This window comes from Podarcis vaucheri (genome assembly GCF_965113315.1).
Source record: "Podarcis vaucheri genome assembly, chromosome: 6".
Taxonomy (NCBI): domain Eukaryota; kingdom Metazoa; phylum Chordata; class Lepidosauria; order Squamata; family Lacertidae; genus Podarcis; species Podarcis vaucheri.
Genome location: NC_138764.1, coordinates 31,876,286 through 31,889,771, shown reverse-complemented (window position 1 = coordinate 31,889,771; position 13,486 = coordinate 31,876,286). Strand labels below are relative to the sequence as shown.

The 13,486-nt window shown below is 42.9% G+C and overlaps 1 protein-coding gene across 4 annotated transcripts in view; it reads left to right on the top strand.

Moving 5' to 3' along the window:
• Window positions 1-13,486, top strand: part of DPYD (dihydropyrimidine dehydrogenase) — a 526,409-nt gene that overhangs the window by 31,223 nt on the left and 481,700 nt on the right. For all 4 annotated transcript variants that reach the window (XM_082227795.1, XM_082227793.1, XM_082227794.1 and 1 more), the window contains exon 2: window positions 9,266-9,376. In XM_082227795.1, coding sequence (XP_082083921.1) covers window positions 9,266-9,376 — 111 coding nt within the window. The remainder of the gene's footprint in view (window positions 1-9,265; window positions 9,377-13,486) is intronic.

Here is a 13,486-nt window from a genome sequence, read left to right as displayed (position 1 = left end):
TCTCCTTCTCACCGACTTACTGTGGGGTGGCTCTGAGGGTTAGGGTATGCACAATTTCCCTCTATTTCCAGAACCCTTGGAACCGAACCACCGCATAAGATGCGATCGTATGCTATACCTGAACTGTGCAAATCCTGCATTATGTTCCATCTGACTTGCCAATCTGACTTGCCAAACATTCATAAGCTTACATCTTAATGGTGATGTTCAAATGATTGTTACCTGATCAGAAGATTAATTTCAAGCTCAAATAAAACAGATGTCTTGGGGAAATCTGCAGATGCTTATTTCTCACTGTGGATCAAAACTCTTAAGATACTTAGCTTAATTGTTCTAATCTGCCCATTACTTTTGGGGAGGGGGAATCATATTCCAATTGTTCTCGCTTGGGAAACAGATGTACTTTGTAATACACCGAACACGGCTTGCTGTGAAGGATAAAGTAGCGAGTGGTTTATAAAAAATGGTAAATAGATAAGTTTAAGCTCCCCTCAGCATACATTCCAAAGCCCACCTAATCAATTATAGTTTGATCAGAGGGCTGCTTTTTTTTGGGGGGGGATTTATTTTGTAGCCTAAATTAGATGTGTGTGTGTTTTCATTCACTAGAACTAAGCCAGGGGCGGAGCTAGCCTTCTAATTCCTACTCCACCCCCCCATGTGTTTACTGGATACATTTTAAGAAATGTCTGAAGAGGGTGGCTAGATTCCTCCACGTTATTATTCACAGGCAGGTACAGGGCCTTCTCGGTAGTGGCACCCACCCCTGTGTAGTACACCCTCCCATCCGATGTCAAGGAGATAAGTAACTATACAGCCTTTAGAAAACATCTGAAGGCAGCCTTCTATAGGGAAGTTTTTAATGTTTAATTATGTTTTTGTATATGCTGGAAGCCACCCAGAGTGACTGGGGTAACCCAGTCAGATTGGCAGGGTACAAATACAGTGGTACCTCGGGTTACAAACAGCTCAGGTTACAAACACTTTGGGTTACAGACTCTGCTAACCTGGAAGTAGTACCTCAGGTTAAGAACTTTACCTCAGGATGAGAACAGAAATCGCATGGCAGAAGCGGGAGGCCCCATTAGCTAAAGTGGTACCTCAGGTTAAGAACAGGTTCAGGTTAAGAACGGACCTCCGGAATGAATTAAGTTCGTAACCGGAGGTACCACTGTAATAATTATTATTATGGAGGGAGGCGTGGACAGAGGCTAAGGGGTGGACATGTAGCAAGCTCATGGCCACAGTGATGGAAATGGCTATGGTTTACACAGATTTATCTGATTTCAGGGCTTGCCTTTGCCCCCACAGCTTCCAGGATCAGAAGCCCCATGCCTCTGAATGCCAACTGGCAGGCAACAACAGTGAGAGAGGGCTGTTGCCTGTATGTGGGCTTCCCAAAGGGCTTCCTAGAGACATCTGGTTGGCCATTCTGGCAAACATGATGCTGGACTAGGTAGGCTAGTGGTTTTCCACCTGTGTGCCGTGGCACCCTGGGGTGCCTTGAATGAGGTCAGGGGTGCTGCGGGCAACACTGGCCTCGGCCCCTCTTTCCTTCCCTCTTGCCTCTGATGCCCTCTCAGGTCTCTGCCTCCCAGAGGCTTGCACAGCTGTTGGTTGCAGCAGCCCTGGCTACAAGCTCCCCAGGCGAATGGTGCCTCTGGGGCTGGCCAGGGGGTGCTGGTTGCCAGGAGCTGAGGCGGCCTCGGGGTGAGAGAGGCCAGCCAACCAGTCTGCCAGCCCTTGCTGTTGGGAGCGGACAGACAAGTCTCCCAGGCTTCTGTGGTACAGTGTGAGGAGGCACCTCTTTGAGGGCAGGGGAGGGGGTTCAGAGACTGGGGGCGGCAGCAGCGGCTGCCCAGAGGACTCCCAGGGAGAGGGGAGAGGAGAGGCAGCTGAGGGAACACTCCACAAGGGAGTGTGTTCAAAAAAGAGCGAGAGGCTGCCAGCTCTGCAGGCAAAGGGTGACATGACTGGGCTCCTGAGCCCCACAGGGTGCCACAGAAAGAATGGAGTTGGTCAAGGGAGGTCAAGGCAGGCCAGCAGAGCTCTTTTTATGTATGATTGATGAAGGAACTGAGCAATGTGAACTTGGCCCTTTAAAATAACCATTATGCAAGGTTGCAGGAGTGTGTCTACTGTCCCAAAGTAATTCAGCTGTGGATGTGTGCGCACCCTGGCTTCTGAGATTTTGTCAGGCGTTGCCTGACATGCTTCTAGCATACCTTTGCAAGCATGAGGACTAGAATGTTGTGGTACTTCTTAAAATCAAAAGATTTTAAGAAGTGCCACAACACTATCAGGTTCTTCAACACTATCAGAAGTCCTGCCCACTATCAGGTTCTGTGTTGCTTCTTGAAGAACATGTGAGAGAGAGAGAGAGAGAGAGTGAGAGAGAGTGAGAGAGAGTGCGTGAGCCATAGGATGCAATTCCACACCCACTTACATGGGAGTAAATCCTATTGAACTCATCAGGACTTACTTCTGAGTAGACATGTAAAGGATTTCATTGCATGTTCTGGGGCATCTTCTACTACATTGCCCCTGAGCTGTTTCCTTGGTTTTATATAATGGCCTTCAATTCCTCCCCCCCCCCTCTTTAATTAACCATAATTTTCCCTTGAAAGGCACCTAGAACAAGTCAGGTTGTAGAATGATAAAATTATGATAGATAAAACTTTGCTGATTCCAGAGTCAGATGCTTAGGGTGACTGGAGAAAGCTATCATCTTTTGCCAGGGAGACTTTTCCAGGTTTTTCGTTTGACTTCTCAAAAGTTTTAATTGGAGCTGCTTTACATAAAATGTGTCACAATGTCAAGATAGTATTTTTTGTAACATCTTGTGTGACTTAATGGAATTCTGCTCCACAAGGCTATCGCTTCTGATGACACGCGCAAAAGCATACAAAACATTTTACAATATAGAGAGGATCAATCTGAAACTTTAAAGCTATCATAAAGCTTATAATAATAGAAGGGAGGCAGAATTTTAGGGGAGTTTTTTCTTTTTCATGACACATTAGTAGAAAGATGAGAGAGATTGAGATTGCAGTAGAGACCTATATCAGTCCAAGGCTGTTTTTTTTATGCTAGGGGGTGTGTGTTTGAGAAATGCAAATCACTCGGGTTCTTGAAGACAAGAATGTGAAATATTTCTAACACTGAGGTGCTCCTGAAATAGTACGCAACTCACATGGATCAACAAGTTTACACCCGAACTAAATTTTTATGGGTTTAAATTTTCACGTGGGAAACTTATTCTTTCAGTGAGGTAGACCTTTTTCAAAATAAAAGCATGCAAGCCATATTTTTGGCCCCCCATGTTTTCTGTCAGAGTCATTTAGACCAACCTTCTGTTTTTGCAGCAATCAGAAGCCTAGGTGAAGCCCACAGGTCTTCAAACAGTACAGTGGTACCTCAGGTTAAGTACTTAATTCGTTCTGGAGGTCCGTACTTAACCTGAAACTGTTCTTAACCTGAAGCACCACTTTAGCTAATGGGACCTCCTGCTGCCGCCGCGCTGCCGAAGCCTGATTTCTGTTCTTATCCTGAAGCAAAGTTCTTAAGCTGAAGCACTATTTCTGGGTTAGCGGAGTCTGTAACTGAAGCGTATGTAACCCAAGGTACCACTGTATTGTGCTATAACTGGATATATGTGTGGCTGTCCTTGACTCCACCCATGTACATCTTCCATGACTGCTGCCAGCCATTACCCCCACTCCCCATCCATTACCCCCACTCCCCATCCCCATTATATTTTCCAGCTATCAGTGTTCTATGACTATAGCACATGCTTAGTCCCTGCTGGGGTGTTTTAGGGTGTTCCCCCCAAATATTTCTTTTAAAAATTGATACTTCTGTAAACCTTGGCATTCACCCACTTCACTGATACCTCGGAATAATAATAATAATAATAATAATAATAATAATAATAATAATAATAATAATTTATACCCCGCTCATCTAATTGGGTTTCCCTAGCAACTCTGGGCAGCTTCCAACAAAAGATTAAAAAATACATTAAAACATCAGCCATTCAAAACTTCCCTAGACAGGGCTGCCTTCAGATGTCTATCTGAAGAAGTGTGCATGCACACGAAAGCTCATACCAATAACTAACTGAGTTGGTCTCTAAGGTGCTACTGGGATATGGACGCGGGTGGCGCTGTGGGTTAAACCACAGAGTCTAGGACTTGATGATCAGAAGGTCGGTGGTTCGAATCCATGTGACGGGATGAGGTCCCGTTGCTCGGTCCCTGCTCCTGCCAACCTAGCAGTTCGAAAGCACGTCAAAGTGCAAGTAGATAAATAGGCACCACTCCGGCAGAAAGGTAAACGGCTTTTCCATGCACTGCTCTGGTTCGCCTGAAGTGGCTTAGTCATGCTGGCCACATGACCCGGAAGCTGTACATCGGCTCCCTCGAGATGAGCTCCGCAACCCCATAGTCGGTCACGACTGGACCTAATGGTCAGGGGTCCCTTTTTAAGGTGCTACTGGAAGGAATTTATTTTATTTTATTTTATTTATTTTGTTTCGACTATGGCAGACCAATGTGACTACCTACCTGTAACTTCTTAAGAAAGGACAGTGCCATTTTTGACTATGTAAACCTCGATCTTTGGAAATCCCTGCTGTACACACCTCTCACAAAGCTGGCAGGTGGTGGAGAAATTCGTCTTGGACCTGAGTGCTTTCCATGTCACAGTTACCATTATCTAACGCTCTTCAGAGTCTTGCATTAAAAAAGAGAAGTTTAAAAGCATTTTACTTGTTCTGAAAGAAAATATTTCATAAGTGTGTTTTCCCCTGGGTGTGTGTCCCTTCCCCCCATAATCAAAAATATAAATTACGATAAATAAAGAATTAAAGCCTCTAACCTCTAATGGATGCTGGTGGTATTGTGTGCCAAACACTTTTTGCAACGTTATTGCTGAAATACGCTGTACTGTGAACTCTTGCTGGATTTCAGCAACTGTTACCCTCAGAGCCATCCTAGCTGATACAGAATTCCAAGAGTAGCAAACGCCAGGGTTTCTTCCAAGAGTTCTCTTTTTAAACCATATGGTGTCATGCCCAATGGATTACATCTGTTATGGTATGATATTAAGAATATATTATTCAGTTCAAAGGCTGCGGAGAGATTTCTAGCATGTCGTCTGTTTAGCAGTGCCGTATTAAACATTTATAAAAGATAGAAGCCTATGCATTTTAACTTCCATAAAAATAGGCTGTAAGACCAGCCCCTAGACTCCTCCTGCGTACTTTAGCAGCTGGCCACACATCTGGGTTCTTTAGAGGGCCTGCCTGGGCCTGGAATATTCTGCGGGGTTTTTTTTAACAAAAATTGCACTTCTAGTTCATATGAGGGATTTCATCTCCGTGGCTTAGGACCAAATGAGGCGTTACAGTGGCGCGACATAACTCATATTGTGCTGAACTTGTGTGAAGTGGAGCTGAGACAATTTAAAGCGCAGCGTTACCCACGCAGGAGGGGGGAACTGAAGCGTCGAACATCCCATGTGCTTGTTCCCAATATGGTTTCTCTCTGGGCTTTTCTTCTCGTCCAGGCAGGAGTTGCTTTTGGTTCTGGAGCTTCACTAGAAAAAACAACCGGATGGAATGATTTTGAAAGTTGTTGTTGTTGTTTTGCACCAGTACTGAATTTTAAATCTCCGAATCAGGGTGGATTTGATTTAAATCACGATTTAAATCACTAGTCAGTAAGACTTGATTTAAATCAGTTTTTGTCTCTGTGTTTTTAACAGAAAGACTCATTCTTGCTGCTATAATCTTAATATTTACAGTGGTACCTCTGGTTACAAACTTAATTCCTTCTGGAGGTCCATTCTTAACCTGAAAACTGAAACTGTTCTTAACTAGAGGTGTGCTTTCGCTATTGGGGCCTCTTGCTGCTGCTGCGCCACTGGCACACAATTTCCATTCTCATCCTGGGGCAAAGTTCTCAACTTGAGGTAACTCTTCTAGGTTAGCGGAGTTTGTAACCTGAAGCGTTTGTAACCTGAGGCATTTGTAACTCAGGGTACCACTGTACAACCAGATGAAGATTTTGTTTTTGGAATAATACATTTTCAGAGTAGTTTTTACAGTTATATCAAAAACTACTGATTTGTTTATACTATTAGAAATACAGATAATTATGAAATTATTGTGAGGTTTCATAAGTTTATATTTGGACAACTTTTCTGTTTATATTTGGAAAACTTTTCTGCTGTACTTTATTGGAAGGAGAAAAAGAAACATTTCCTTAATAACAATTTAAACCATTTATTTAACTAAAACAATAACATTATAGTATATGTATCCATGTTTGTTAACTGATGTGGTTAAACAATTAAAAAAAACTTGAAGAAGAAGAAGAGTTTGGATTTGGTATCCCGCTTTATCACTACTTGAAGGAGTCTCAAAGTGGCTAACAACCTCCTTTCCCTTCCTCCCCCACAACAAACACTCTGTGAGGTGAGTGGGGCTGAGAGACTTCAGAGAAGTGTGACTGGCCCAAGGTCACCCAGCAGCTGCATGTGGAGTGGAGGAGCGGAGACTCGAACCCGGTTCCACAGATTACAAGTCTACCGCTCTTAACCACTACACCACACTGGCTCTCTTTGAGTTTTAGCACTCATGAAAAAACTTAAAACAAATCCTTATTTCCTGATGAATAGCCTTTGGACTATAATGTAATGTAAATAGAAAACTACCTTTAGAAAGATGTTTCCTCCAAAAGCATTTTATTTTAAAAATCTGATTTAAATTTTTTAAAAATCCGATTTAAATAAAAATCTGATTTTTAAATTTATTTATTTTTATCCACCCTGCTCCGAATAAGCACTTGCTCTTCTTATGTCATGTCCATTCCCATGTACTGTTAAAACTCATTTTTATCACAGACCATGTGACCAGGTATGAGGTGGTGGAATCCTAAAATGGCAGAGTGGATTGTACCATTTCAGGTTACGGGTAGTGGTGGCGCCACTTTCTGAATGCTCCTCCATGTAATGGCTTGCCCAAGTATTCAGAAATGTGTCTCTCCCCCCACCCCCAATTTGCAGTGTAAAATGATGCAAACCACTCTATCACCATCACACCTTACCTGAATTGTTGGAGTTAGTTTTTTAAAAATTCCTTCTCACTTTCCAGATCATGACTTCTGCAGCACTTATGAAAGAAAGAATTTCATTGAAGATTTGCAGAATATCTTGGTCTTTTGACCAAGAAACAAAAGCTGGACATGACCTGGTAGCCAGGAATAATATTTTAAACTGCTGTGGAGAGAAGGGGTCTTCATGTAATCTGCAACAATGATTTGCAAAACTCTGGAGGGATTCTTTGCTGTTCTTCAGTAAAATAGTAGCTTTTGTAGTTTGCATCATTCTCTGTTCTACAATGTCAATTCTTCTGATACCTGATTACTTTTTTAACATTATTTGATCAAAATCTGGCTATTCACTTGCATGTGTGTGAGTGTGATAGCCTGGACACAATTACCCCCATACATTGGTAACATTACATTTAGAATAATGCAGTGTGTCGTACATGGGACCGTCTTATGGTTGCATGATATACTTATTGCGTCTGGGAATATGAAACACATCTTATTGGTTTTGAGACAGCTTTGTGTTGACTTCCAGTTCGTCTCTGAGCAAAATCTGAAGTTCTGAGTGTGACATATAAAGTTCTTAAGCAGCCCGTGAACAGGGTACCATTCCCTCCTGCATAAGGTTGCTTGGGTATTAAGATCAGCATCTGGGGACCTGCTTCAAGTCCCACTGCCTTTGGGGTGAATCAAGGTGGTGACCGTTCACAGGACCTTTTCAGTTTTGGCACCCTATTTGACAGATTCTTTCCACGGGCAGGTTCACCAACTGGGAAGCAGAGCATTCAACTACAGAGCCGATGTGATGCTCCTGCTGTTCACACACATCCCTGACCTCTCCCCTGGCATGTCCCAGCAAATCTATTCCTAGGAAGCTCACATTTTGGCTTTGCCCTACTGGGTGAGCTGCTTCTGAGAGCCTTGGCTGAATAACAGTCTATGGCTAGTCATATGTAGGTACGAATGGCAATGGCATAGGAGCAAGCCATGCAGCGCCAATTTACATTAGAATTTCATGGCTTGGGGTATAAGTTTTGAATGTCATTTACACAGTGCTCTGTTTCATTTCCCCCCTGAATGCCAAGTTGCTTTAGAAACATAAGACCTGCATCACCTTGAAGGCCATCAAAAGTGAACAGTGTTCTGTTTTTTCTGCTTTCTGCAGTAGACTACCATGATTACTTTGCCCCTGTGCAGGGATGCTTTGAAGAGGAGCAACTGCAATTGTATACACCCTTACTTCAGAATTAATCCCATTGAGCTCTGTGGGGCTGATTTCTGTGTAGACATCCATAGGATAGCATCTGTTCATTTACATAGGAGAAGGCTGCTCCCGGGGTGTGGAAAATGAATCTATAGCACAGTGCTGCAAAATCATCTGGTTTTGAAAACAGAGGGTGTATTATTCACAGCAATCTAGAGCAAATAAATATGGTGTATGTATATGGAATTTAGACTGAGAGAAGATTTAAAATGAAAATTCTTGCAGATTAACGGGAGAACTAAGTTTATTAAATGGGACGCGGGTGGTGCTGTGGTCTAAACCACAGAGCCTAAGACTTGACGATAAGAAGGTCGCAGTTTGAATCCCCATGACGGGGTGAGCTCCTGTTGTTTGGTCCCAGCTCCTGCCCACCTAGCAGTTCGAAAGCACGTCAAAGTGCAAGTAGATAAATAGGTACTGCTCCGGAGGGAAGGCAAATGGCGTTTCTGTGCGCTGCTCTGGTTCGCCAGAAGCGGCTTAGTCATGCTGGCCACATGACCCAGAAAAACTGCAGACAAACGCCGGCTCCCTCAGCCTGTAAAGCGAGATGAGTGCTGCAACCCCAGAGTCCTCTGCGACTGGACTGGCGTACCTTTACCTTTACCTTTGCCTAAGTTTATTAAAGCAAACCAACATAACTCTTATTTCTAACTCTGTTCCAAATTCATAGAGCCTTCAAGAGGGAAGACTAGGCAACTTTAATTATAACTGAACGTGTTAAAGTCTATTTTTTACAGATAAGTTTCACACACACACACACACACACACACACACACACACACCTAGAGTGCTGTGATTTTGTAGGTTTTAATTTTTCTTTCTTAACTGTGTCCATGCCTGAACCTTTCACTTTCCCCAAAAATCAAAGCCTCGTTTTCTCTATCCACAGAATATCCTAGCACTAAACCCTCGAAGACAAACTCACGCTTCTTTGAATTCAACTGCAGCAAAGAAACATGAGAAAAAGCACTGGAAAAGGAATGCAGATAAAAGCTGCCCGGTAAGTACCACAGCTGTTTCTGCTGCTTTTCACACACAACTTGGGAATGCTCACTGCCTGAATCTCGGCATGCTGGATCTTCCAAGTCAGATCTTCCTGATCTAGAAGGCTTGCTCAGACCACGGTTGGCTGGTCTGAATGGTACAACACACAATGGTGTCGTTTGGGGGGAGGGGGGGAAGGATGTGATCTATTATTCCAGAAAGGAAGGAGGGAGTGCTTGCACTTGTCACACATTCCTAGTCCCTCCAGACCATGTTTGGGAGGATGAAGAACATTATGTCTAAATGCAGCCATCATTTTGTGTCTTGCTGAGTTAAGCTTCCAAATGAAAGAAGATTAAGGAGATGCTCTTAAATTAACTTTATTGTGAAAAATGCTATTGCAAGTGGAAACCACATAGAAAATCGGTTTAAATTATGCTCCTTGTCTGCTTGGGTTTCTATTATAAACTTTTTTTAAATTCTCTGATAACACCCCCTTTCTCCTCCCATAAAAGATGCTGTTGGTTACTTGTTATGGTCTTAAATCCCATTGTTAATTTTGATTCTCTGCCCCACGCTGCCCAGTGCTTTGTTGCAAGAACGTCCTGATCAGAAGGGCTATAGAATGATTTTTGTAGTCATGCAGATGTTAGAGGTCCATCCATCTCAGAAACCTAATTAAATTGTGCCTGGTGCTTTCCCATTTTCAAACCTTGTTACAATGAGTACCCTAGAATCAGTTTTAAAAGATTTGAGAATTTCCATCTAGACCCTGTGAAATGCATAGGGATTGACTGAGCCATCAGTATATATATAACTAGAGCATATACTGGTCTACCACATCTGAGTATTGGGGTTTGGGGGGAGGCAAGAATTAGGAAGTGGGAATTACTCTGGAATATGTGGAGGGGGGAAAGTCTCATGTTTGAATGTTCTCCAACAAAAATCAGAAAATCCCTGCACCTACAACACTAGCATGTGACAAGAAAATTCTTATTGCTTTATCCTTCTTCCAACATGCTAGGTTATGTATTTATTAAATTTATATATCACCCTTCATACAGGGATCAAGTGTAAGCTTTTTAGACTTGTGGATATTCCTGGTGGGTTCAGATTACCCTTTCCCCCCTTTGGATAGTATTTATTAGATGCTCTTCAGCACCATGTGTGCTTTAAAAAAAACCCACATACAATGTCAGACAGATCTCTCTCTAATCACTACCTTAGTTCAATAGCAATTAGAGATATGTAGGTAGAATGCTAGTTCTATGAAACATTGATCTTTTCAATCACAACTATTCAGCCAATAATTGGTGTAATTTATCAAGGGGCATCAAAAGGAAGGACTTTGACATTGGACTCTTTGAACTGATGTCTGTTCTGAGCTACACTCCCCCCCCCTGCAATATTTCAAAGTCCATTGCGCGTTGACTTAACATTGTGGAAACTGTACAAAAAAGTATTGAAGTGATTGTGTGTTTGAAAAATAATGTTCATACATATTATTTACTGCAAATACAAGAACTACTTTTCAGCTCTTACTGATCACTTGAAGTCAGAGATCTTAGCCCAAATCTAGAGGATCACTGTCTGAATAAAGCTGTGCCCCCAAAATAGGCAAATTAATGTGCTCTAGCAGTGATTGGGAATCACATGATGCTAAAGATGCTTAGCTGGCAGTGTTTGTAAAATGCTGCCGACACAACTATTCTTCTAAGCAAATAAGGCTTGTGTTTTTAGATGGGGGAATTTTACTCTGCACGCTGGTTCAGCTTCCACTTATGTTGCATCTGAAGTCGATGGGAATTGCAAGTTCTCATACTCTCTGAGGATTTGGTTCAAAAGCTCCGAGAACAAACTAAATTCTTTTGATTATCTGCTATACTTTCTAAGTTGTTTGTTATTTTTCCTGGTTGTATGCATAGTTGAAAGTGTTTATTGACTCTGCTTAGATTAAAGCTCAAACGACTAATACGCTTGGTTTGAATTCAGAGTTGACGATAAAAATTTAGATAAATCCAGTTAGGAATAGTAGTGTTTGAGGCCTTTAAAAAAAATAAAAGAAAGCCTGAATAGCAAAATAAACAGAATTTTATTCACACAACTTTGTTCTAGCAGCTTCCTGGGGAAAGGGAAGAAAGGAGATGCTCTCTAGCTCCCAAGTGGTTTTGGTTTATTCTAGCAGTGTGGAGAAGCTTACCTTTTGATGATTGTTATTCAGAATCTGTAAGTTTTGATTTCATGTACCATTTGCCAGGAAGGTAGCAGAATCATGTGTATGGCTTGTGGGGGGGTTTTTGTAGCTGACTCTGAAAAACCTTACTACAAAAGCTGAAGACTAGGTGTAGGAAAATGTATTGCTAGGCAACACTATATTACCATGGATCATAGTTTTGAGAATGTCCTGCTTGGAGCTGGTTGGGTAGAAGCCAGGAGGAGGAGGAGGAGATATCTCAAAGTTGCAGGAATAAATTAAAGGAAGGATTAGGGGAAAGTGTTATAACATATTGCAGAAAGCAAAGAAGCAAAGGGATTTTAGTTAACCGGAGGACTGGTTCAGACATAACCTTAAATCAGCCTTCCCCAACTTGGAACCTTCCAGATGTTATTTGACTATAAATCCCATCATCCCTGGCCATTTACCATGTTTGCTGAGTTTTGGTCCAAAACATCTGGAAGCAAAAACATATTCTAGTAATTTGAGAATTAAACTAGCCTCCCTCAGGACTCATATATTCCCATTCTCCCTCCAGTACAGCTGAGAAGCCTTTGCTTCAATATTTTGATTAATCTTAATTGAAGTTAGTGGAAACAAGTCAACTTCAAGCCATGGTTTTTGAAGCTGGCTTATTTTCCCTAACTATAGTTAAGCTTAACCACAGTTTAGGGTTCATAAGGTAAAGGTAAAGGGACCCCTGACCATTAGGTCCAGTCGTGACCGACTCTGGGGTTGCGGGCTCATCTCGTTCTATAGAAGAAGAAGAAGAAGAAGAAGAAGAAGAAGAAGAAGAAGAAGAGTAGTAGTTTGGATTTGATATCCCACCTTTCACTCCCCTTCAGGAGTCTCAAAGCGGCTAACATTCTCCTTTCCCTTCCTCTCCCACAACAAACACTCTGCAAGGTGAGTGGGGCTGAGAGACTCCAGAGAAGTGTGACTGGCCCAAGGTCACCCAGCAGCTGCATGTGGAGGAGCGGAGACACGAACCTGGTTTCCCAGATTACGTGACTACCGCTCTTAACCACTATAGGCCAAGTGAGCCGGCGTTTGTCCACAGACAGCCTCCGTGTCATGTGGTCAGCATGACAAAGCCGCTTCTGGCAAACAAGAGCAGCACACAGAAACACCGTTTACCTTCCCGCCGGAGCGGTACCTATTTATCTACTTGCACTTTGATGTGCTTTCGAACTGCTAGGTTGGCAGGAGCTGGGACCGAGCAGTGGGAGCTCACCCCGTCGCGGGGATTTGAACTGCCGACCTTCTGATTGGCAAGTCCTAGGCTCTGTGGATTAACCCTCAGCGCCACCCGCGTCCACACTAAATTGGTCAATCAAACCAAAAGCAGAAGCGGTATACAGTCACGCCTTGCCTCTCCAGAACAAACTTAGGAAGGCTCCAGTCCTGCGAAGCCCTACTGGTCACAGGGCCCGGCTCCTGCACGCACTCCTGACAGCCTACAAGGCACCACGGAACCGTCTTAGCGACTCCATTCTGAATTTGTTGTAGGGTTTACTCCTTAGCCTTTTCTTCTCCCAAAGATATCTCACCAGGCAACAGAGGTTTAAGATAAGAATTTTCCTTCTCCTGGATGGGCTACCTTCCCAGGTTGATGAGCCCCATCTGCCTCTCAGGTGTGTGTGTGTGTGTGTGTGTGTGTGTGTGTGTAAATAAACTATATTTCATAAAGTCACTACAGTCACCATCGTTCCTCATTCCCAAAGGAAACACACACCCTGGATAAGGATCGAGACCCCTGGAATCTTGTGCACAGTTCAGCAGACATTGGGTTGGCCGGTACCAATGGCATAAAATTCAAAGCTGAAACTGATTCATAAATAGTAACTGAAATAAGCCACATTCCCCCTTCTCCCTCCATTTCACACTTGCAATCACACTGGTGGTAAAATT